The sequence below is a fragment of the Natator depressus genome, chromosome 9 (assembly GCF_965152275.1).
Source record: "Natator depressus isolate rNatDep1 chromosome 9, rNatDep2.hap1, whole genome shotgun sequence".
In the NCBI taxonomy this organism is placed as follows: Eukaryota; Metazoa; Chordata; order Testudines; family Cheloniidae; genus Natator; species Natator depressus.
In genome coordinates, this window is record NC_134242.1 from 63,579,549 (window position 1) to 63,604,905 (window position 25,357).

Sequence of the window (25,357 nt, forward strand, 5' to 3'; positions counted from 1 at the left end):
ACGATGGCCAGTAGTCATACTGCACCGTCTTCTGCCGAGCACCCAGGTGTTGACGATGGCTAGCGGTCGTACTGCACAGTCTGCTACCAGCAAGATCTATAAAGATAAATGAAGTGGCTCAAAACAAGAAATAGACCAGATTTGTTTTGTATTCTTTTTCTCCTCCCTCCCTCTGTGAAATCAACGGCCTGCTAAACACAGTTTTGAGTTCTATCCTTGAGGTTTTGAGTTCTATCCTTGAGGGGGCCATTCAGTTTCTCGCAAAGCCACCCCCTTTGTTGATTTTAATTCCCTGTAAGCCAACCCTGTAAGCCATGTCGTCAGTCGCCCCTCCCTCCATCAGGGCAACGGCAGACAATCGTTCCGTGCCTTTTTTCTGTGCAGACGCCATACCACATCAAGCATGGAGCCCGCTCAGATCACTTTGGCAATTAGGAGTACATTAAACACCACACGCATTATCCAGCAGTATATGCGGCACCAGAACCTGGCAAAGCGATACCGGGCGAGTAGGCGACGTCAGCGTGGTGACGTGAGTGATGAGGACATGGACACAGACTTCTCTCAAAGCAGGGGCCCTGGCAATGTGGACATCATGGTGCTAATAGGGCAGATTCATGCGGTGGAACGCCGATTCTGGGCTCAGGAAACAAGCACAGACTGGTGGGACCGCATAGTGTTGCAGGTCTGGGATGATTCCCAGTGGTTGCGAAAATTTCGCATGCGTAAGGGCACTTTCATGGAACTTTGTGACTTGCTTTCCCCTGCCCTGAGGCGCAAGAATACCAAGATGAGAGCAGCCCTCACAGTTGAGAAGCGAGTGGCAATAGCCCTGTGGAAGCTTGCAACGCCAGATAGCTACTGGTCAGTCGGGAATCAATTTGGAGTAGGCAAATCTACTGTGGGGGCTGCTGTGATGCAAGTAGCCACGCAATCAAAGATTTGCTGATATCAAGGGTAGTGACCCTGGGAAATGTGCAGGTCCTAGTGGATGGCTTTGCTGCAATGGGATTCCCTAACTGTGGTGGGGCCATAGACGGAACCCATATCCCTAGCTTGGCACCGGAGCACCAAGCCGGCGAGTACGTAAACCGCAAGGAGTACTTTTCAATAGTGCTGCAAGCACTGGTGGATCACAAGGGACGTTTCACCAACATCAACATGGGATGGCCGGGAAAGGTACATGACGCTCGCATCTTCAGGAATTCTGGTCTGCTTCAAAAGCTGCAGGAAGGGACTTTATTCCCAGACCAGAAAATAACCGTTGGGGATGTTGAAATGCCTATAGTTATCCTACTGACTCGGTTAGACCTCAGTGAAACCAGTATTCCCACTGTTATTACTGCTTGCTGTGTGCTCCACAATATCTGTGAGAGTAAGGGGGGGACGTTTATGGTGGGGTGGGAGGTTGAGGCAAATCGCCTGGCCGCTGGTTACGCACAGCCCGACACCAGGGCGATTAGAAGAGCACAGGAGGGCGCGGTGCGCATCAGAGAAGCTTTGAAGACCAGTTTCATGACTGGCCAGGCTACGGTGTGAAAGTTGTTTGTTTCTCCTTGATGAAACCCCCCGCCCCTTGGTTCACTCTACTTCCCTGTAAGCTAACCACCCTCCCCTCCTCCCTTCAGTCACCACTTGCAGAGGCAATAGTCATTGTTGCTTCACATTCATGCATTCTTTATTCATTCATCACACAAATAGGGGGATAACTACCAAGGTAGCCCGGGGGGGGGGGGGTGGAGGAGGGAAGGACAAGGCCACACAGCACTTTAAAACTTATGGAATGCCAGCCTTCTGTTGCTTGGGCAATCCTCTGGGGTGGAGTGGCTGGGTGGCCGGAGGTCCCCCCACCACGTTCTTGGGCGTCTGGGTGAGGCGGCTATGGAACTTGGAGGAGGGCGGTTGGTTACACAGGGGCTGTAGCAGCAGTCTGTGCTCCTGCTGCCTTTCCTGCAGCTCAACCATACGCTGGAGCATATTGGTTTGATCCTCCAGCAGCCTCAGCATTGAATCCTGCCTCCTCTCATCACGCTGCAGCCACCTTTCAGCTTCAGCCCTCTCTTCAGCCTGCCACCTCTCCTCCCGGTCATTTTGTGCTTTCCTGCACTCTGACATTGTCTGCCTCCACACATTCGTCTGTGCTCTGTCAGTGTGGGAGGACAGCATGAGCTCAGAACATTTCATCGCGAGTGCGTTTTTTTCGCCTTCTAATCTTCGCTAGCCTCTGGGAAGGAGAAGATCCTGTGATCCTTGAAACACATGCAGCTGGTGGAGAGAAAAAAAATAGACGGTATTTAAAAAGTTTTTCTAGAACAATGGCTACACTCTTTCACTGTGTTAACATTACATACACAGCACATGTGCTTTTGTTCCAAGGTCGCATTTTGCCTCCCCCCATCACGTGGCTAGCCCCTCACCCCTGCCCGTGGCTAACAGCGGGGAACGTTTCTGTTCAGCCATAGGCAAACAGCCCAGCAGGAACTGGCACCTCTGAATGTCCCCTTAAGAAAAGCACCCTATTTCAACCAGGTGACCATGAATGATATCACTCTCCTGAGGATAACACAGAGAGATAAAGAACAGATGTTGTTTGAATGCCAGCAAACATACACTGCAATGCTTTGTTCTACAATGATTCCTTAGTACGTGCTACTGGCCTGGAGTGGTAAAGTGTCCTACCATGGTGGACGGAATAAGGCTGCTCTCCCCAGAAACCTTTTGCAAAGGCTTTGGGAGTATATTCCAGGAGAGCTGCGAATGCCAGGGCAAATTAATCCTTTCACATGCTTGCTTTTAAACCATGTATAGTATTTTAAAAGGTACACTCACCAGAGGTCCCTTCTCCGCCTGGCGGGTCCAGGAGGCAGACTTGGGTGGGTTCGGGGGGTACTGGCTACTGGTCCAGGGTGAGAAACAGTTCCTGGCTGTTGGGAAAACCGGTTTCTCTGCTTGCTTGCTGTGAGCTATCTACAACCTCCGCCTCATCATCATCCTCTTCCTCATCCCCAAAACCTGCGTCCGTGTTGCCTCCATCTCCATTGAAGGAGTCAAGCAACACGGCTGGGGTAGTGGTGGCTGAACCCCCTAAAATGGCATGCAGCTCATCATAGAAGCGGCATGTTTGGGGCTCTGATCCGGAGCCACTGTTTGCCTCTCTGGTTTTCTGGTAGGCTTGCCTCAGCTCCTTAAGTTTCACGCGGCACTGCTTCGGGTCCCTGTTATGGCCTCTGTCCTTCATCCCCTGGGAGAGTTTGACAAATGTTTTGGCATTTTGAAAACTGGAACGGAGTTCTGATAGCACGGATTCCTCTCCCCATACAGTGATCAGATCCCGTACCTCCCGTTCGGTCCATGCTGGAGCTCTTTTGCAATTCCGGGACTCCATCATGGTCACCTCTGCTGATGACCTCTGGCCAGCGTGGCAAGCTGCACGTGACCATGCAAACAGGAAATTGAAATTCAAAAGTTTGCGGGCCTTTTTCTGTCTACCTGGCCAGTGCATCTGAGTTGAGAGCGCTGTCCAGAGTGGTCACAATAGAGCACTCTGGGATAGCTCCCGGAGGCCAATACCGTCTAATTGCATCCACGGTACCTCAAATTCGACCCGGCAAGGCCGATTTAAGTGCTTGTCGGGGGTGGAGTAAGGAAATCGATTTTAAGAGGCCTTTAAGTCAAAAAAAAAAAAAAAAGGGCTTCGTCATGTGGACGGGTGCAGGGTTAAATCGATTTAACGCTGCTAAATTCGACCTCAGCTCCTAGTGTAGACTAGGGCTAAGCATGCAATGCCAGAAACTTGTAATTCTTCACTGCCTATTACTACCTGTACCCAGGAGTAATGATGCACTCAGCTGCAGTTAAGAGATTTTTATAATTAGGAAGTGCTAAAGATGAACTGCACAACTGAGTGAAAGGCACAGTCAACACAAAACACATCTCTGAAAACATACCTATTCTCACAACCCTGTCTGAACCAGAATGTGACCTCACTAATGGCCGAACTCTTGCATCCCTGCTGTTTGATTTTTGCAGAAATGAGGCAAACCTAAAGCTGTCTACACAAGAGCAATGCAATTTGCTACTTACTTACTTCCTTTTTGGTAGGAGAGCAGATCTGTTTGAACACCAGCTGATTTTTCCGGACTCCAGTGTGGTTTATTGAAATTTAACAGGATGACTTCAGCCTACAGCAAAGGGAAAATATTGTGCAGGATCAACAAAAGCCTAACCGTTTTCAGCTAGCACATGGAGCAAGTCAAACAAATTAAATGAGAATTGAGCTCATGCCAAGCTGTAATACATGTGAAAGTTTGACCTGCTGTAAAAGCCGCCTCTCAGGGGTAATGAGTTCAGTCCCTACTGAGGGAAGATTTTCCCTCCATACTTTTGCGCTCTACTGTTACATCAAGTTGCAAGTTTGACATAAGTTCTCCAGCGCCCAGCATGTGGAGAAAGTGAAATATTTGAAGTGGTTGGTTTGTGCTCCCCATAGTTAATCCCTCCTTTCATTTAAAAAAGTTTGCTGGTCTATGCGCAGAGGGCTGGAGAAAGCACAATCCCAAGTCTGATCACATGGTAAGAAATCCTGTTCACTGGATGTTCCTGGAAATTGCCCATTAGTGGGATGTGTCTGAGCCCTGACAAACCCTTGAGACTTGAATCTAATTTATTGACATGATTCACAGTCGTTCTTTGCGCTCATTTCAGATGTAGATTGCTTCCATTTTTTCTTGTCTGTCAGTATCTTGCTTCCATTGCTATAAATTAACATCAGAAATGAACCATGAAGCTGAGAGCATAGGTGGTTCTTCCTACTAAAGAAATCAGAAATGCTGTCATTTAAAGCAAAATTACCCTGTATTTGTCCAGACACAAAAATAGTGGCTTGTGAAATTGATAAAACCCCACCCCCAGGAAAAGCTTGGACAGTAAAACAAATTCAAGGGCTAGTTTTAAAGTTTTCTCTATTAGTGGCTGATTTTGGATGGTCAGACCTCAGCAGCTAACGCTCCACAGAACCAACAAGTTGCAACCACATTTATTACTGTCAAAACTCTTGCTTTGTTGGAAAGGGGGGCTCACAAGCTCTAACACAGCCTACAATTGACACAAGAAGAGTGTGGTGCTAGATCTGTGCAACCCTGAGACTGAACTAATGCACTACAATCAAGGTAAGATAATGGTTTCCATGCTGCTCCCTGATCGCACCGCTGAGCAGCCATTGGCCATCTGTGCTCCAGTTTCCTTAACTCACTGACATCTTGCGGCTATTCTTGCTGATGCCTCAGTCCCTGAAGCACCCAAGTAGATGAGCTGTAACATGCCTGTCCCTGGCTAATGCTGAAGATAGCAGTGAGGGCAGCCAATGAGATTGTGGCAGGGCGGTGTCTCTGTGTGGAAAGAGGATATGGTAACCTAGTCCTCTATTTCTCAGGGGCTGCAAATGACATAACGTAAAATAAAGCTTATTCACCATCTGCAAAGGAGAATGAATTGAGAGCAAGCCAGGAGGGGGAGAGAATGTGTGTGTGTGTGGAAAGCAGGAGCAGCTGGAGGATAAACACAAGGTAAAATATCGGTACAGTATTTCTAAAAGGGGGTTTCTGCCTCCTCCCCTTGGCTTAGTGATGTACTATTGTTTTTCCTTTTTAATTGCTTAAAGAACTGAAGTCCCCTCTGACCCTTTTTAAACAAACCTCCTAGGGATGGTTCTAAGTGAACCTCATCAGTCCTTGGTTTTTTGATCAACGCATTCTTCTCTTAGCGATTTAGTGCATACAATTATAAGGGTGTTTATGCTTTCCTGCCCCCAGATCAAACCTTTTGCAGAGCTGTCGGACTAGAATACCCAATCTGAAATTCCCAGAGAAAAGGAAGGCACAGCCCCTCCCCAGCCTTTGATATTTACTTCATGTGAATATTTTTTTTGTCCAATGTAGATTAACTGTTTCTTATCAAGGCACTTCTGAAAGTGGTATCAGACTGTAAGGGATCACCAAGATTGCTGGATCTGACTTCCCCTTCTCTTCCCCCAATTTCTCCCCACACTGGTTCTGTGACCCTCTGAAAAGGCTGGGGTTAGGATGGCATTGTGTGGGGTCTGTATTTATTGTGTGGCATTGAGTCTGGATCAAATTTGCTCAGTTTATAAATAGTGTGGTTCTTTTCCCGCAATTTGGCAGTCCAACCAACTGAGTCTGGGATCTGCGTCAACTTACTACACCAGTCACAAAATCTACTTGCTCTTTGCATCATCACAGGTGATAAGACTGCAGCCTCAGCTGATATTATTTGGGGCAGTGTCAACACACATTTTTATTTGCTATTTGTTTGTGATACAGCCTGTGATGTGCTAGTGTTTTCTAGACGCTGAAGAAGGGACTATCCCTGGCCTAAGGAACTCATGGTCTAAAGACAGAGTGAGACCAACAGAGGAGGGAGAACAAAAAGATGGACTTCATATATAGGTTACCAAGATTCCCCATAGGCTGTACTGCACAAGTGGGATTTTGAAGAGGGACTTCGATAAGGACAGGGTATGGGCCTTATGGACAAGAAACTTGGTTGCCCCATGCCTAGGTGCCCTTGAGGGAGAAGACCCAGAAGCCCAGACTCACAGGGATTTAGGAGCCTAAAGAAGCAGTAGGGCTAGAATACCCACTAAAATTCCTAGAGAAAAGAAAGTACAGCCGCTCCCCAGCCTGCGATGACATTGGCTTCATGTGCAAGAAACTGACAAACAGGTGAGCAAGGCGTGGGGGCAACATGAAGTCTGACATAGTCGTATAAGTAGGGGGGAGCAGAGTTAAACTTCTTGTCAGCTCCTCCAGCTTGTATAACTTTGATGCAAAAGCAGATGGGGGACGGTCCAGTGGAGGGATTTGGAGGAGAGATAATCAAAGGAGTTCAGCTGCATTTTGTATGAACTGAAGGGAGGCGCGTGCACACATGTCTGTGTGTAAAAGTAATATGGTAGGTGAGACAGATGCTGAGGAGGAGAAAGCAGCAGGATTTGGGTTTGACCAACTAGTGTAGGGAAATGGAGGAGGATCCAGGCCCAGGGAGGATGGTGGCAGTGATATCAGTAACAGAGGAGAGGCAGTGGAGATGGATTGAGAGGCAGGATCAGGAGTTTGGCTTTGGTTGTGCTATGTTTCCATCCAGGAGATAGCTGAGATGCAGGCTGACAAGTGAGAGTGGATGGGAAGAGCAACAGTCCCTGCCCTGAATGTACAATTGGAAGCGTACCCTCTGTGACAGCTGTTTGCTCCCATTGTCACCCTGGGATTCTGCCGAGGGCTCCCATCCTGCAAAGACTTCACCCAACTTCAGTGAGCCTGTTTGCATGTGTGTGAAGTTGTGTAGCTGTCTTTGCAGGAACAGGGCCTAAGTGTGTCACTGTGGTATCCGAGTACCACACGGGTCATGGCACAATTGGGTCCCCAAAACAGGATGGGTGAATAATCCTGGAGAGGTGTGGAATGCATCTCCCCCCTGCCCTTGCTGGAGAGCTTGCACTCAGCCAACTTCCTCCCTGGGGTGACCTACATTGACTTCAGCAGAGTTTGACCCATGGTGTTGAACTCATGTAGTTGCATACTGCTAGAGTGGCAACCAGTCAGGTTTTGTTTTTATCACTAATGGGAGCAGAGGGGGCTCAGACCACTCCTACGAAGCAGAGCTGTTGAATCAGAAGTTGACATTTTGGCAGGGACTCTTCAAAGCAGAGATACCTTGGAGATGGGTTGTCATCTCTGAAAACTTGGGCAAGGTGGAAAGGAAATAGAAAGAGATGGGGTTGGGGGAGTCATGGTTTGAAGAGTTATTTGTGCAGCAGGGGAGCTCTGTTTCAGTACGATTGATATAAAAGGCTGCTGGGAACAGCTTCCCAGCTCAGTGCACACAGGTACCCTGTGGAATAAGACTCTCCCCATCACTGTAGGAAGCTTCTAGGTAAGCTCTCAGAAGATTAGAGGAAGTGATTACCACCAAAACCTTTTTCTTAGGCTGCTCAGGGCTTCATCACAGCCAGAAGGAAAGCTTGCATTGAGCCACATTCCATCCTGGGGTAACCTCCATTGACGTCTATAGAGCTGCAGCAGGGATGAGTTGGGCCCATGATGCTGAGCTCATTGTATTTACATGTCATCTTAGATCGGAAATCTGTGGCTGCTGCTGCATGATGTGGTTTTTTTTTTAATGCCTTTAAATAAGATCCCACTTTCTTCATATCATTATTTGTATTGCAGTAGCGCCTGGAACCCTAAGGCATGAACCAGGACCTCATTGTGCTAGGCACTGGACAAACAGTCCCTGCCCCAAAGAGCTTCCAATCCAAGTATAAGACGAGACATTGGGTGGAGAAAGACAGGTAGGGAGTACGAGGAAACAGTGGGACTGCAGTGGGCAGCATGGGGTAAAACCCCATTCCACTTACCATGTGAGAGGCAGCAATGCAGCGTTGCCCCCGTGCTGAAGGGATGGGCTGGTGTTTGCCCTACCCATGCCTGTGCCCTGCCACTGGACTGCTCAGGAGGAGGTCTCCCAGTGCTGCTGTGGAAGGAGCCCCCACACCCAATGCCTGTTCCCCTACCCTGCACCATGGAACCACAGTGGTTCTGCCATGTGGCCCTCCACAGCCACTCTGCTGGATTTGCTCATATGTTCCCCACAAACTAATGAGCAACACTATCCTAAAGGCTGGGAATTATAGGCCTGATCCAAATCCTATTGAAGTCCAAGGAAAAGTTCACCTAGGCTTCGGTGGGCTTTGGATGAGGCCCTAGATGCCTGGATTAGCTTAAGTGGGAAGGAATGTTTAGCTTCCCCGGCACAGAGATTGTGCCCTGGGAAGTGACTGTACAGTACCCAGCTCCATGGAGACCCAGGTCTCTCGTTTCCTGTACTGGCACGGACTTCAGCCAGACCAGGTGCTCTGTCAGGACAAACTGCCAGGCTCAATCTCTGTGTTTTGATGGAGGTGATTCTAGGCAGCCACACGTAGTTGGTACAGGAGCAGTGGTAATCTGGGATAGACACACTGCAAAATCTTATCAAGCTACATAAGATACCAGACCTCCACAGAAAGGACCATTGGATTGATGTCTCTCTCTTGGGGATTATAGGCTCCAGCTGCTCATAAAAACACAAGGGAAAGCAACAAAAGGTACATTATGGGACTGCAGGCTGCTGCCATGAGGCAGCTCTGCTGGAAAAACATACAAAAGCTTTGCCCCCAACATGGGGAAACAAGCATATAAGGAAACGTTAGGGCTCATCCCATAGGAGAGGAGGGATAAAATGCAGCTCTCATGTTAGCAGAGAGCTGGGGTAAGACAGGGTGGATGGTGGAGGAAAGACAGAAAAATCAATCCTCCCACTGACCGAGGGACAGGGCAGTCAGTCTTCCAAAGCGGCCTGGGGTCAGTGTTTGAAGGCAGGGTCATTTCTTGTGAGTTAGTTATAGGTAGGAGCAAACTAGTCGGCCAGACAATAATGCACCTTTCCAGCTGGCGAATGACTCCGACTCACTTGCCCCATAACCTTCTTACAAACTCTTATGGGTTTTTTCTACCTGATCCTAGTGGCTAAAGGAGGTCTCAGAATGGGGGACAAGGCCAGGATGCAGCATGGAGACTCTGAGAGGAGGGAGGAGGAAGAGAGAAGGTGGAGCTCCAGGAGTTACAATGTAGGGGCCGTCTCCAGCTTCCTCTCCACCCTTGTGACCTTCCCCATCTACAAGACCATCTTCCGCCAACAGATCCATGCCTTTTCCATACAGGAGGCCATACAGCAACTGCACCAGGAGGGCATGCGCCGCTTCTACCGGGGCCTCTTCCCACCACTCTTGTCCAAGACGCTCCAGGGAACCCTGTTGTTTGGCACCCATGACAGCTTGCTCCTTCTCCTTACCAGCAACCCTTCTAAGCCTTGCACACTGTGGGAGCGGTGGACAGCAGGATTCCTGTCTGGCTCAGTGGAGGCCTTAGTCCTGAACCCCTTTGAGCGGGTCCAGAATGTCCTGCAAGATGGACGGAAAGATGTCAGGTTCCCAAACACCCGCAGCATCCTGCAGGAATTCAACTCGTATGGTCTGAAGGAAAGGCTGGTTGTAGGCTACTACCGTGGCCTCAGCCCCGTCCTGCTGCGGAACAGCCTGGGCAGCGCACTGTACTTCTCTTTTAAGGATCCCCTCCGTGATAGCCTGGCCGCAAGGGGCTTGCCTAGCTGGCTCCCTGCCCTGGTGTCTGGCAGTGTTAATGGAACAGTGACTTGCCTGGCGTTGTACCCTCTGAGTGTCCTCATTGCCAACATGCAGTCACAGGTTGTGGGGAGGGATCTCCTCGGCCTCCGGCAGTCTGTTTGGTCTGTCTGGGAGTCGCACGGGAGGAAGCTGACTCTTCTTTACCGGGGCGGCTCCCTCCTTGTCCTCAGGTCCTGCCTGACATGGGGTCTCACCACTGCCATCCATGACTTCCTAAAAGAGAACACAGGGCAGAAGTCCCGGGTGAAGTGAGGGGAGAGGCCAGAGAACCACTGGCCCTGACATTTCTAGTGTCATGTCTTAGAGCCCTGAGGACTTTGAGTGGGATTTCGCTTGTTTACAAAGAGGCCCTGAAGCTCACAGTCAATAAAACTTTAACACACAAGCTAAACCTCCAACCTACAGGTCAAAAGTCATGCTTGGAGGCCATACTTTCAAGACAAAGAAGCAACTTTGGGAGGGAGGGGACTTAACTAATCAGAAAGTTGCTTGGTTGGTTTCTTAAAAAGCCTTGTAAGAATCTGGAGTTTCAGGTTCTGTGGCTACATGGAGTGAGCCAAACCCTGCCTGCAAAAGGCTGATCTGATACATTTATGGTGGTGCCTGTGCTCTCATAGTCTAAGCACAGGATGGAGAGTCAGGTGAGCAGGGTTCTGTTCCGAGCTGTGCCACTGTGACCTCGTAAAGACATCTAATATCTTGTGCTTCATCTTGAAAAATGGGGATCATAGTATTTTCCTGTTAAAAGTGCTTTGAGAGCGTGGGTGGAAAGTGCTACAGAATTGCAATGTGTTCCCATATTATTGCAATCTGTAGATTAAACATGCACTGTCCCTCCTATAAGAGAATTTCCCTCTACTACTGCATGTTCATGACTCATTAAGCACCCAACTGAGCTAAATCCTAGAAGCCAAATTCTGTCCTTGCATTTGCACTTGTGCCTCGGCTTAGTTCAACACTGAGGATACAGAGAACAGGGGAATGTGGGCTGAGGTGGTGAAGCTAAGCCATGCAGTTTAGGTTTGGCTATTCATAAAAGGAAGAAGCTGGTGGAGCTGCTAGAAGGCAGGCTACTTCAACTGGATTGACCTGAAGCACAAAGCAGAAAATTGGGACTCTCTGGCTTATCTCTGTGAAGTGGCAATTTAGACTCCTGAGTGAATTCCTGATTCCACTGTAGTCCATGAGATTGAGAATTTGGGGGTCAGGATTTCAGGCCATGTGTATTTTCATTCTCAGTTCATGTAGTTACAGAGAAGGTTGGGGTGAAGGTTATGGTCACAGCTGGGTTCTGCAAGCTTTCATGATCCTGCAAGCATCCTTCCAGCGCCCAAAACTGGGTTTGGGACAGAACCACTACTGCTATATGTGGAGGGTGATCTGCCTCTGCTAACTGCCAATGTGTGCTCATGGTGCTGTTAGATCTGTCACAGCCTTTGCTAGTACTGATCAGACAACATTGGTGACTCCCTTGCTGAGTGGGTGTGGTGGGCCTGTCGCAGTTCCACTCCTTCCTCTCTCAGAGATTCCAGATGGGTGTCACTGAGTTATTTCTCCGCCTCTTTTCAGAGTGGTAGCCGTGTTAGTCTGTATGAGCAAAAAGAACAAGAAGTACTTGTGGCACCTTAGAGACTAACACATTTTATTTGGGCATAAGCTTTCGTGGGCGAAAACCCACTTCATTAGATGCATGGAGTGGAAAATCATCAAATGCATGGAGTGTATTTTCCACTCCAGGCATCTAATGAAGTGGGTTTTAGCCCACGAAAGCTTATGCCCAAATAAATGTGTTAGTCTCTAAGGTGCCTCAAGGACTCCTTGTTCTTTTTTCTGCCTCTCTGAGATTTCTTACATGCCAGTGTCCATCCTGACATAACTCCTGTTTAACTTGTGTGCATGTTGGCTGGGAGATGGCATGAGGCTGTGCCCTGCTGCAGCACTGGAATGGGGAGATGATCCCGCAGGAGGGCAGAGCATGCCCTGAAGATGTGACAGATGATGCATGAGAACTTGTTCTGCTCAGCGATGTAATTCAATGTCAAATTTTTTTTTTATTTGCCTGATTAAAAACAAGACCCTTTAGATCAGATTCTGCTCAGATGCAAGCAGCTGCAACTCTAATGAAGTCAGTGGCAAATGTATATAATTGGCCTATCATTATGATCTTTGTTCTCCAGAAAGCAAGGTGGCCCAGATCCTCAAAGGTATTTAAGTACCCAATTCCCAGTGAGATGTAGGTACCTACTTACATCTGCACCAGAGTCTCAGGTGTTGGTGAGATACTTTTACTCAGCAATTACATCAACACTCTGATGATGAGACACAATTCAGTAACTGACTCAGGCTGTAACCTCTGTCTATCTCTATCCGATTTCCTGTTTAGATTCCTGCATAGTCCACAAGATGACACTGTTCCCTAGTCCCTGTGCTTCATGGGTTTAGCGGATGTTTCATTCCTCACCTGAAATGACATAACAGTGCTTCTGTATTATTGCACTTGGTTCTTCTAAACAAGACTTCTAACGAAATTCCTAGTGCCCTCCTTTCTGGAGCATTCTGGGTTATTGCAGGAGGAGCCATCACAAGTGACTGAACAAACTGACTTTGGCAAAGGAATACCAAATGAAAAGCAGGGTTGTGATTCTTGTCTCCAGACAAGTGCTAGTACCCCACAGCGGAGGACTACTGATTTATAGCTATGGTTGCCTATTGTTTGGGACGAGAGGGTTTATAATCTAATGAACAAGGGAGTTTAGTCCTGCAGCTAGCCCTTTGTGAGCTGGATCTGATGTTCCCCATGTTATATTTATGTGGCCTGCATGGAGATTCTAAGGGTTCATTGCAAAAAATAAAGTAAGTTAGTAGTTCTCCTGGCTACAGAGAGAACTTTCCAAATGTGACCTCAGGGTAAAGCAGTGGCCGGTTATCTGCCTGAGTCTGAAGACAGCCTAAAACAATGCCTCAGAGGGATGCACCTCTCTGCCCCCTCTCATCCTCGTTGAGGAGTCAGCTCTCCAGCCTGTCGTCACCACTTCAGCATTAACCATAACTTTCCATTGCTGGTTGTTTTAGGGGATGGCATTGGAAAAAGGGGTGGGAGTGGCACCCTCCACATGTAGGGAGTGGCAGCTTCTGCAAGGAAGGGAATGCAGAGGGAAGAACAGACAGGAGAGGGAAAGGGGAAGAGAAACAAAGGGAAGAAGTAATAGTGGCCTACCAGAGCACAGAATCTCTCACTAAGTGATACTGAATGCAGCAAGGAACTGGATAAACAATATCGAACCGTTTAATGACTACATACAGGCCAGACCCTCCTCTTGATCTCTGTGCAGATCTCCTGGTGACATCAGGGGACAATCCCCTGTAGATTGAGGGCAACATGATGTCCTGAATTTATACCATGGCCCCATTTAAATGTGGAATCCAGAGTTCACTTCCATATGAATTTGACAACCTGCCTTGCATTCAGACATTTGACAACCTGCCTTGCATGCTTTCCCCTAACGGTTCTTATATGGCCCATGTGCTCAGGACAATATGTCCTTTTCACAGTTTTGTTATACTGTCCACCTGAAAATCTTGTATCCTTCTCTCTCTTCAGCTTAAGCCAGAGAGTTGTAATCAGCCCTCTCTATTTACCTGCTCTTTCAGAGGGAGTGTTTCTTTTTAGGACCAAATCAATCCCAGAAAAGCAGTGGCAGTAACACTCCTGTAAAATCAAATCTATCCACAGCCAGGCAGGAGGATGAAGCATCTCTCACAACACCCGATACCCTCCCACTGATGCACAAATCTGGTACTAGTTTTTCACATAGGCCTTTTTTTCTCAAACAGCCTCCCTTTAAATTGGTAATGCGCCAGGAAACAAATCTAGGTAACAGCAGAGTCTCCGAGAAGCATCAGGTGTTGGTGTCACTCACTGCCCAGCTTCTCTCCTCTGCCATTTCTTTGTGATAGCATAATAAAATGCTGGGAGGGATTTCTTTTTGGTGTCAGTTGGGGAAGTGCCTTTTTGATGCTTCCAGATCAAGATTTAATGGGTTGCAGAATAAAGAGATGAGCTATTCAATTAGAAGAAGAAGAATACTGTCATTTTTAAAGGGCCTTCCCTCCCTGAGGATTCCAACATGGTTCACAAACTGTGCATACAGCACTACTTAAATGCAGCCCCTTCTGAGGTGGGGCATGACAGTCAGCATACCACATATGACACAGCAGCTGGGAGGAGGGAAATTTTGGTCCAGGGCAGTCCTGTTCTTTAGTGCCAATCCACGGCAGACTCTCTTCTTAAAATCTCATCCTGAAGATCCCCTCATCCTGAAGATCAGGTAAAGAGCATGGAATTTAATTTACCTTGGAAGAATGAAGGGCTGAGTTAAGCACACAAGGACTTCAGTGGTCTGATTTGTTGTTACCCTGAACATCCCTGTGGCAAGATGCTGGGCAATTGTCTGCCATTGTTACACACACTATTTAAAGCAGGGGTGGGCAAACTTTTTGGCCCGAGGGCAACACCGATGAATTGAAATTGTATGGCAGGCCATGAATGCTCACAAAATTGGGGTTGGGGGCGGGAGGCAGAGGGGGTCAGAGCTCTGGTTGGGGGGCGGGCTCTGGAGTGGGGCTGGGGATTAGTCTGGGGTGTAGCAGGGTGCTGGGACCGAGGGGCTCGGGGGGCAGGAGGGGGATCAGAGCTGGGGAAGGGGGGCAGGTTCCAGCGGGGTTGCGGGCTTTGGGGTGGGTCTGGGGATGAGAGGTGTGGGGTGCTCCAGGCTGGGATTGAGGGGTTTGGAGCGTGAGAGGAGGATCAGAGCTGGGGCAGGGGGTTGGGGTGTGGGGAGAAGCTCAGGGGTGCAGGCTCCGAGCAGTGCTTACATCAAGCAGCTCCCGGAAGCAGTGGCATGTCCCTTCTCCAGCTCCTACGCGGAGGTGTGGCCAGGCGTCTCTGCAGGTTGCCCCATCCGCAGGCACCCCCTTGCAGCTCCCATTGGAGCACCGGAGCAGGCCTTTGGAGCACGTAGGAGCCAGAGTTGCAGCTTGTGGGAGCTGCGTGGTGCAGCCCGCAACCCAGCGTCCCGGCCAGAGCGCCGGAGTGGGGCCGAGCCATGTGGTGCAGCCCTGGACCCCACTTCCCAGCAGGAGCTCGCGGGCCAGCTTAAAACGGCTCACGGGCTGGATCTGGCCCAGGGGCCGTAGTCTGTCCACCCAGATTTAAAGGGTCTTTAGGTCAGTGTGTGAAAATTATAGTTGCTGTATGTCTAAGAAGCATGACGATTCCATGCAAAATGGTTTCTTAATTATTCAGATCTCTTCCCAGAATTCAGAAGAGTGTGCATAAGGGACTTGGCTGACTGCCCAGGCCACATCTCCAGCTCAAAAGCCTAACCTTCCAAATGATGCTGCTAAGCAGCATCTCAGAAGAGCCAATGCAATGATTAAGCTGCCCATGCTGGACAGAGTTAGGAAGGCAGTGGTCCCATCCTTAATTGCCTTAATTTATAGCATGCAAGTGTGGACCCCCCCAGTTTATACAGTACCTATCAAAATATAAAAGGAAGGACAATAATTACAGTACACGGACTGAAGGCTGAGAAAGGAGGAATGTTTATAGAGTCTAGAAAAGGGAATTCTCAGGAGAGGGATGAGCGCAGTCTATAAATACCTTCTCTGTAACTACTGTATACACAATAGGAGTGGATCATTCATGTTGTCAGAAGACAGTTGACGAGGAGTAAGAGCCTGAAGCTAAGGAAGGAAATGGCTAGGCTTGGCTATAGGAATAACAAGGCAGTGAAACAGACACCCACAAAGGAAGTGATTCATATGGACTCAGGGAGTTGAGGCACCTCAGAACGATAGCGTGGTGAAAAAGCAGCAAGATCTACTTCTAGATCAAGCACAGCCTCTAAAATATATCGGCCATCCTCTTTTTCACCAAAAACAAATGGCAGAGATGAAATCAGACCTAGACAGACATTCTGTGCAAACAACCTTCGTGGATAATGGTTGTTGATAATCCCTTAAAAAACAGAGATGTCTTTTGCAGTTCCCCTTCCAAGCATGGACCAAATTCCTCCCTGGTGCAACTCAACTGATTTCATTTGGGTTACCCTACGGCTGAATGACAGGTTTCAGAGTAACAGCCGTGTTAGTCTGTATTCGCAAAAAGAAAAGGAGTACTTGTGGCACCTTAGAGACTAATCAATTTATTTGAGCATAAGCTTTCGTGAGCTACAGCTCACTTCATCGGATGCATACTGTGGAAAATACAGAAGATATTCTTATACATACAAACCATGAAAAAATGTGTGTTTACCACTACAAAAGGTTTTCTCTCCCCCCACCCCACTCTCCTGCTGGTAATAGCTTATCTAAAGTGATTACTCTCCTTACAATGTGTATAATAATCAAGTTGGGCCATTTCCAGCACAAATCCAGGTTTTCTCCCCACCCTCCCCAACAAACCCACTCTCCTGTTGGTAATAGCTTATCTAAAGTGATCACTCTCCTTACAATGTGTATGATAATCAAGGTGGGCCATTTCCAGCACAAATCCAGGGTTTAACAAAAAGGCCTGAGGAAGGGGGGAGAGGGGGTAGGAAAAAACAAGGGGAAATAGGTTACCTTGCATAATGACTTAGCCACTCCCAGTCTCTATTCAAGCCTAAGTTAATTGTATCCAATTTGCAAATGAATTCCAATTCAACAGTCTCTCGCTGGAGTCTGGTTTTGAAGTTTTTCTGTTGTAATATCGCAACTTTCATGTCTGTAATCGCGTGACCAGAGAGATTGAAGTGTTCTCCGACTGGTTTATGAATGTTATAATTCTTGATATCTGATTTATGTCCATTTATACTGAATTTAGCCCCATTTCTTTGTGTCATTACACTTGAGCTTCAGTCACTAGATGGTGCTGCTGGGAAAAGAATAAGAACAGTCTTTGTCATCTTGCAGCGAGACACGCCCTTTTCTTGGCCCTCCTCAGAAGCGTTCTTGCTCCCATGCTCAAAACTCCCTCTGTCTTGCAAAAACGTGCTTGTTACCCACACTCCAGGATAGTGAATGACTGAATCCTAATGTAACACAGAGCTCTTTTTCTCCCAAATTGGGCACGTTTCACCAGAAAAGCCCAGCTCTCCTGCCTGCTTATCTAACCCCTTTGCTGCAGGGGCTGTGCTTCCAAGGTTTACTGGTGAGGAAATGGAGATGGTGTAATTTAGCTCTGGTTGGAGAGCCTCTTTCATGGCACTGCAAAAGGCCATGAGCTCATCTTACACTTAGCTGTGGCCTAGCGTCCTCACACGGGAGGGCTTCAAATCCAGGCCACAAACAGGCTGGTGCAGAGTCTAAAGTGGACCATGTCTGAGCTAAGATAGGTACAGTATATTTGTTCTGTTGGAGAGGGCGCGCTGCAGGGCTCCCACAGCCAATTCCATTCAAGAGCACTAGCCTCAGTCTCTTCCATGCATTTTCTTTAGGGCTGGATTTTCTCATGCTTTGTCTCAGGCTGAGAAAGGACTCGCTTTTCGGAGGGTTGGGAAAGAGGCCCTATATACGGAAGTGCTGCTTTGTGTATGTGTCTGTGTACGTGCATAGGACCGTCTGTCTGCCCATGTGTCGTCTGTAGCCCTGCCTGTTTGCATGCCTTTGCGCATCTGAGCGCCTGTCTGCATGGACATATGGCCCCACCAGCATATTTTTGCTATTGTTTCTCCCTATTTCAGCTCTGCCGATGGGAGCAAAAATATCCTAGGGGAGCTGCAGTCTGCCTTTGCCCGAATCTGTCTCTCGGGGGCGATGTGTATCTGCGTGCCTCCGTGTCTGTCTCCCTGCCTGTGAGCCTCTCCGCGTGTCTGTCCGAATGTCCACCTGTCTCTAGTGGTGTGCCCGCCTCTCTGCCTCCGATTCTCTCCCTGCAGCGAGAGCAGACATCCCTATGGAGCTGCTTTTAGGGGCTCCCCCTGGCCCGCTCACACGTGGGGAGAGCCAGCCATTGTGTAGCCGATGGAGGGAGACCCTCAGATGCATGCTGCAGCGCCACCCCTGGCACCCACCCCCGCTCTGCCTCCGCAGCGCCCGCCACCACACGCCTTCAGCTACAGTGGGGGAAGGGGCGCTTTACCCCCGCCCCGGTGCACCGTGCGAGGTGTAGTTCTCTGGCGCGGCGCGGCTAATGGAGGGCCTTGAGACCCAACTACACTTCCCAGCATGCCGAGCGGCGGGAAGGGCGGGCGGCCAGCCAATGGGAGGCAGGGGCGGGCGGCAGCCGGGGTATATAAGGAGCCACCCCACGCGGGAGAGCTGCAGATACTTGGGTGATTGCAGCAGATTCCTGGGGAGCACTACAGCCAGCACAGCAGGTACGGGGCGTGCCAGCCCGCGCGCAGCCCCCATTGTATGCACCCGGGGTGCTGCTGGAGGTGCCCCCTTGCACGGGCCGGGGGGTGTTGGCGGCAGCTGCTGTTTCTACCTGGTGCGTGCGCTGGTGACCCTGGCGGAGATGCCCCGCTGCTGGGGCTGCTCCCGTTGCATGGACGGGGGTTCTGGTGGAGCCGCCCCGTTTTTGGGAGATGGGGCAGTTGCGCTTCTGGGTGTAGCCGGTTCTTGGGGGTGGGGGGAAGCGGGGAGCTGTTGCCTGCGGGAAGCCCAGCGGAGCTGTCTCCATGTGACTGGGCGGGGAACCGCCCAACCCTGCCGTGGGCAAAGCGCCCAGGGCTGGGAGGGGCCGGGAGCCGCCGCCCAGGTGCGCGGGCTGCGGGACCGTCTCTCCCGTGAACGGGGTGGGGAGTCGCCCGCCCGGGGGTGCCGCGTGGAGGGCCTCGGGACGGAGTGAGACTCTAGCCTCCGTCCTGTGCGGGTCTCGGCTCCTCCCAGCGCGCTGCCCTGGTCTCCCCATTGTCCTCCGGCTCTGCAGTCTGGGGAGGGGCTTTACCGCACGCCCTGCGCCGGGGATCGGGGGGGTGTCCGGCGGGGCGGGGGGGTTTAAAGCCCCTCTCCCCACAGCACTGCTCCCTGCGCTGGGGGCGGTGCGCTCCGCCCCACTGCCCCCGGTGGAGCACCGCAGAGTCTCTGGGGTCCCTCGCTGGGCGGCTGCAGCCGTGGCTAATGGGAGGGAAGCTGGGCAGTGGGGTTTTTGTTCGTTGATGGAGACACTTACTCCTTACAATAGGTGTGCATGTTGGGTGTTGGCCGGTCTGGGCTCGGCAGAGAGGGACGCTAAACTGGGCTGGGGGAGCGAGCCGGCATTGCTCAGGCACATGGAGAGCACGGTACACCTGGCTGGCTTTCTCTCCCTGTGCAACTGGAGGGAGTGGTGGGTGATGGAAGGATCTGCTTCTTTACCATATGGGCTGGGGAAGAGGCAGGTGTTGATGAAAGGAAGGATAATGCTGGTCTGGCTCTGCTCTTTTCTCAGCCTAATAGTGAAGAACTACATTGTTCTTCAATACAAAGGAGATCTCCTATCACTTCAAGCCTAGGAGACAGGGCTCTGGTGCCCAACCCAAATCAATTGGGGTGTGTCTCGTACTGATCAGGCTTTTTAAAATAAAACTCCCTAGTGGGCTTTTCCTCCACCCCTGTTCTAACGCACATGGCCTTGCTAGCTGTGCTGCCTCAAAGGCCCATCCCTTATCGCTGCTTGATGTCTGAGCTGAATTCTGAGTGCTTTATTTCTCCTATAAAGAAAAGGAGTACTTGTGGCACCTTAGAGATGAACCAGTTTATTTGAGCATAAGCTTTTGTGAGCTACAGCTCACTTAGAATCATAGAATATCAGGGTTGGAAGGGACCTCAGGAGGTCATCTAGTCCAACCCCCTGTTCAAAGCAGGACCAGTCCCCAACTAAATCATCCCAGCCATGGCTTTGTCAAGCCTGACCTTAAACCTCCAAGGAAGGAGATTCCACCACCTCCTTAGGTAATGCATTCCAGTGTTTCACCACCCTCCTAGTGAAAAAGTTTTTCCTAATATCCAACATAAAGCTCCCCCACTGCAACTTGAGACCATTACTCCTTGTTCTGTCATCTGTTACCACCGAGAACAGTCTAGATCCATCCTCTTTGGAACCCCCTTTCAGGTAGTTGAAAGCAGCTATCAAATCCCCCCTCATTCTTCTCTTCCACAGACTAAACAATCCCAGTTCCCTCAGCCTCTCCTCATAAGTCATGTGTTCCAGTCCCCTAATCATTTTTGTTGCCCTCCACTGGACACTTTCCAATTTTTCCACATCCTTCTTGTAGTGTGGGGCCCAAAACTGGACACAGTACTCCAGATGAGGCCTCACCAATGTCGAATAGAGGGGAATGATCACATCCCTCGATCTGCTGACAATGCCCCCTACTTATACATCACAAAATGCCATTGGCCTTGGCAACAAGGGCACACTGACTCGTATCCAGCTTCTCGTCCACTGTAACCCCTAGGTCCTTTTTCTGCAGAACTGCTGCCTAGCCATTCGGTCCCTAGTCTGTAGCGGTGCATGGGATTCTTCCATCCTAAGTGCAGGACTCTGCACTTGTCCTTGTTGAACCTCATCAGATTTCTTTTGGCCCAATCCTCCAATTTGTCTAGGTCCCTCTGTGTCCTATCCCTACCCTCCAGCGTATCTACCACTCCTCCCAGTTTAGTGTCACCTGCAAACTTGCTGAGGGTGCAATCCACACCATCCTCCAGATCATTTATGAGATATTGAACAAAACCGGCCCGAGGACCGACCCTTGGGGCACTCCACTTGATACCGGCTGCCGACTAGACATGGAACCATTGATCACTACCCGTTGAGCCCAACAATCTAGCCAACTTTCTATCCACCTATAGTCCATTCATCCAGCCCATACTACTTTAACTTGCTGGCAAGAATACTGTGAGAGACTGTCAAAAGCTTTGCTAAAGTCAAGGAACAACACGTCCACTGCTTTCCCTTCATCCACAGAGCCAGTTATCTCTTCATAGAAGGCAATTAGATTAGTCAGGCATGACTTGCCCTTGGTGCATCCATGCTGACTGTTCCTGATCACTTTCCTCTCCTCTAAGTGCTTCAGAATTGATTCCTTGAGGACCTGCTCCACGATTTTTCCAGGGACTGAGGTGAGGCTGACTGGCCTGTAGTTCCCAGGATCCTCCTTCCCTTTTTTTAAAGATGGGCACTACATTAGCCTTTTTCCAGTTGTCCGGGACTTCCCCTGATCGCCCTGAGTTTTCAAAGATAATGGCCAATGGCTCTGCAATCACATCCGCCAACTCCTTTAGCATTCTCAGATACAGCGCATCCAGCCCCATGGACTCGTGCTCATCCAGCTTTTCTAAATAGTCCCGAACCACTTCTTTCTCCACAGAGGGCTGGTCACCTTCTCCCCATGCTGTGCTGCCCAGTGCAGCGGTCTGGGAGCTGACCTTGTTAGTGAAGACAGAGGCAAAAAAAGCATTGAGTACATTAGCTTTTTCCACATCCTCTGTCACTAGGTTGCCTCCCTCATTCAGTAAGGGGCCCACACTTTCCTTGACTTTCTTTTTGTTGCTAACATACCTGAAGAAACTCCTGACATCTCTTGCTAGCTGCAACTCCAGGTGTGATTTGGCCTTCCCGATTTCACTCCTGCATTCCCGAGCAATATCTTTATACTCTTCCCTGGTCATTTTGTCCAATCTCCCACTTCTTGTAAGCTTTTTTGTGTTAAGCCAAGCTGGTCACCTGTCATGTTTACTATTCTTTCTACACATCCGGATGGTTTGTCCCTGTAACTTCAATAAGGATTCTTTAAAATACAGCCAGCTCTCCTGGACTCCTTTCCCCCTCATGTTTTTCTCCCAGGGGATCCTGCCCATCAGTTCCCTGAGGGAGTCAGTCTGCTTTTCTGAAGTTCAGGGTCCGTATTCTGCTGCTCTTTCTTCCCTGTCATTGGATGCATCCAGTGGATGAAGTGAGCTGTAGCTCACAAAAGCTTATGCTCAAATTTGTTAGTCTCAAAGGTGCCACAAGTACACTTTTTTCCTTTTTGCAAATAGACTAACACGGCTGCTACTCTGAAACCTGTTGTTTCTTGTATGTTAGCGATCAGCCAGGCAGGTCATCCTCTTATATCTGATCACTCTCCCCAAAGGGTTCTGGCCATGTAACTTGCACATGCTGCCTGGGATTTCCCTTGCAGGGGTGGGTTGTAACTTGCTTATCTTACTCACTTAGCTAAAATGTGTGACAGACCAGACCTCTCTGAAGTTGAGAAATTTGACAAGAAGAAGCTGAAAAAGACTGCCACGGAGGAGAAGAACACACTCCCTTCAAAGGAGAGTAAGTATCCAGTTCCCTCTTTCTGTAGGGGCGGGGCTAGCTGAGCAGTTAAGTGGTTCCTAAATCTTTGTATGCATGGATAACCATGCCACTCCTTACAGCAACATGTGATGAATTCCAGGCCTTCTCCTGAAGGCTTTAAGTCTTAGGTATAAGTTGGGGCCTAGGGCAGTGCTTCATGAAGGTCTTGTACTTGCCAGGCCATACTTCTGGCTTGCAGAAGAAGCTGAATTGAAGTTCAGTTTTTGTGATTGTGAGCCTCTGTCTAAATGGTCTGGTATCCAGATAGAAGGGAAGAGGAAATCATTCTAAAGCAAGGGGACTGGCAGAACTGCCCAAAGCCTGGTCTGGCACTCCAAAACATGGTTCTCCTAATAGCATTTTGTTGTGACACAGACTTCCAATTCTGGCTGTGTAGGAGTGTCAAGTGGGAGCGGATGTGCTTGTGCTGATCTTATCACTGAGGAATCTGGCAGACTGAGGCATTTTGGTCTGGTTTTTCTTCCAGTCGAAAATATTTTTTGTTTTAAACTGCAGATAGGATCTGAGCCTCAGCAAGAGCTAGAATGATACAAAGGCATCTGGCTGGGGGAAGTTGTCAGTACCTTTTTAAAATGCATTTTTAGTAGTAAGAGGGTTTTAGCTCTTACTGCCCTCTGCTGTTTAAGCTTACCTGTTCAGGTCTTTCAGGCATGTTTGCTGAGGTAACTATACTGTGCTGTATGGGGGTCTTTTGAAATGACAAATACAATAGTGAGGTAGGCAGCTGCCTAACTACTATGTGCAAAGAGCTGGTGCTCTAAGTCAAAGTGGCTGAATGGTCTAGACAAGTCACTTCACCTTCCCCTTCCTGTCTGCAGAATGGAATGGCACTAGTCCATCTCACTAGGTGTTGAGAATTAGCTGAAAAGCAGTGAGTTCTCAGGACTGACTCCTTTCCAACTTGACCTGGGCAGCAGCAACAGTCCTTTGTCGTGGACGCTCCATGAAAACTGGGTCTTAAAGTTTTCTCAGTAGGAATAGTCCCCTTCATGTTCTCTTGCAAACATGTTCTGTTGTAGCACTGACTTTGGGGGTGGGGGTGGGGTGAGAGAAGGGAAATAGGTATCGGGGGAAAGACCACTCAAATCTCTAAAACTAGGCAAAACATAAAACCTAGTACATACCAACTGATGCAACACCTCTCAAAGCTTGCCCAGAATTTGGATGCTCCTCAGCCTGACCTGTAAGGTGCTAGTGTAGTGACCCCACTGTCCAGGCTTGGCAACTGTAGAGATGGTATCCAAATATGGGCTGTCTCTGCAGGTAGAGCAGCTATGCTGTATTGCCCCAACCCTTGAAGGGGATACATTAAGGCAGAGAGGCTAATGGAACTCTCTTCTCTTTCAGTCATCGAGCAGGAGAAGGAATCCGTGAAGTCTTCATAGAGGGAGATGGCCTGGCAAGAAGAGCCACCACTTAATTTTTTTGCTTTGAATTAAATCATCTGTCTTTTTTTTTTTTAAATTACATGTACCTGTATAGAGAAATGCTGCAACTTCTAACTCTGTCCCATTGAGCCAGCTGCTTTGGCAGGTGGAGGGATGAAACGTGGTCCTTCCAGAATCCATCAGTAGCCTGACCCAACCCCACCTTTTCTGCTTGGCCACCTCCTGTTTACAGCACTGATCTTGCTCTAATGCAATGAGGGAGGAGCAGAGGGCTATGGGAGCTCCTGGGTCCAGAGACCCCCTTCTGCTATGGGTAGCATATGGTGTGTGAAATTCTTCTGATTTGGCCTACTGACCTGGGTCTGTCTGGCATATTTGTTCACAAATGGTGTTTCTGCAGCCTCACTCACAATTTTTTTGTCTTCCTTGAAATAAAGTGAAAAGTTTATTATAAAAATAAAAAAAATATAATGACCTACTTAAGAACTCCAGGCTTCTTTCCTGGCCCTTCAGCTTGTTTTGCTGTTGACCTGTCAGGAGGTGTTGGTGCTGCAACCTAGCTTGGAGAGGAGATGTAGTAAAGAAGTCTGCTCTCTACTGCCATGCTGGTGTTCCCATCCCTGGTCTTGATCTTGACTTGTAAAGCTAGCCCACAACCATATTCTGAGGGTTTCTTATGGTGCTTAAGACAACTGTCACTATTTGGTCACCCTCTGGGTAGGGCTGAGCTCCCTTTTCATGGGCTGAGATGAACATAAGGCTACATAATACTTCTGATCACAGGATATGATGCTGATGTTAGCATAGGTGTTTAACAAAGCTAGAGTAGGCCAAGCTGATGAAGTGAGTTGGTTGGTGCTCACAGACTGGGTATCTGACATCTGTACTCTAAAGACTTTCATAACAACTGGCTCTTCAGAGCTGCACCAGTGCAGTGGATCCCATTTAGAATTGTTCCCTAGCATGGGACCTTACAGCTGTTTTCTGCCACTGTCGCCTGGTGGAAAGTTCAGAGCAGGTCTACCATATTCTGAGGTTTCTTATGGTGCTTAAAGACAACTCAGTCACTATTGGTCACCCTACGAGTGTATGCTGGTGTTCCTGTCCATGCTACCAGCTGTGCCGCTGGTTGCTACCACCCATGGGTGAACTTAAGGAGAAAAAGAAAAGCTAGTGCACACAAGGGGTGGGTGAAAAGAGGCACCTCCATTCACCATGTAGGAATCTTCTGACCAGAAGATTCTAGGATGCTTTTAATTGCCAACCACAGATCATGGCTAAGGCTGTAAGAAAGCCTAGTCAGCTGTATGGGAAAGCAGTTACCATGCTGCCCTTGAACAATTTGTCCATCTAGTTCAGTAACTTGCTACCTACGCT

General features: G+C 49.0%; 2 protein-coding genes across 5 annotated transcripts; both read left to right on the forward strand.

Annotated features, from left to right (window-relative positions):
- The first annotated feature begins 5,381 nt into the window (after positions 1 to 5,381).
- Positions 5,382 to 11,979, forward strand: SLC25A53 (solute carrier family 25 member 53). Of its 3 annotated transcripts, none has more exons than XM_074963095.1 (3): positions 5,382 to 5,564; positions 9,582 to 9,685; positions 9,779 to 11,979. In XM_074963095.1, exons 2-3 carry the CDS (start codon positions 9,602 to 9,604, stop codon positions 10,511 to 10,513), a joined length of 819 nt encoding a protein of 272 aa, XP_074819196.1. In that variant the 5' UTR covers positions 5,382 to 5,564; positions 9,582 to 9,601; the 3' UTR covers positions 10,514 to 11,979. The 3 variants fall into 3 exon arrangements, with proteins under 3 accessions (XP_074819196.1, XP_074819194.1, XP_074819195.1); XM_074963094.1 differs by lacking the exon at positions 5,382 to 5,564 and adding exons at positions 6,724 to 6,740; positions 8,247 to 8,368 and having other exon boundaries at positions 9,582 to 11,979; XM_074963093.1 differs by having other exon boundaries at positions 9,582 to 11,979.
- Positions 11,980 to 18,486: 6,507 nt separating this feature from the next.
- On the forward strand, positions 18,487 to 24,458 carry LOC141994207 (thymosin beta-15A homolog). Of its 2 annotated transcripts, none has more exons than XM_074964398.1 (3): positions 18,487 to 18,621; positions 22,446 to 22,550; positions 23,940 to 24,458. In XM_074964398.1, exons 1-3 carry the CDS (start codon positions 18,504 to 18,506, stop codon positions 23,975 to 23,977), a joined length of 261 nt encoding a protein of 86 aa, XP_074820499.1. In that variant the 5' UTR covers positions 18,487 to 18,503; the 3' UTR covers positions 23,978 to 24,458. The 2 variants fall into 2 exon arrangements, with proteins under 2 accessions (XP_074820499.1, XP_074820500.1); XM_074964399.1 differs by having other exon boundaries at positions 18,601 to 18,734.
- The last annotated feature ends 899 nt before the right edge of the window (positions 24,459 to 25,357 follow it).

Bases quoted from the DNA above. Each gene is read 5' to 3' on its own strand.
- LOC141994207 (XM_074964398.1), top strand. From the start codon at position 18,504: ATGGGAGGCAGGGGCGGGCGGCAGCCGGGGTATATAAGGAGCCACCCC. The intron at 18,622-22,445 runs GTACGGGGCGTG...TTACTCACTTAG, and splicing joins CACTACAGCCAGCACAGCAG to CTAAAATGTGTGACAGACCA. The intron at 22,551-23,939 runs GTAAGTATCCAG...CTTCTCTTTCAG, and splicing joins CACACTCCCTTCAAAGGAGA to TCATCGAGCAGGAGAAGGAA.
- SLC25A53 (XM_074963093.1), top strand. From the start codon at position 9,602: ATGGGGGACAAGGCCAGGATGCAGCATGGAGACTCTGAGAGGAGGGAG.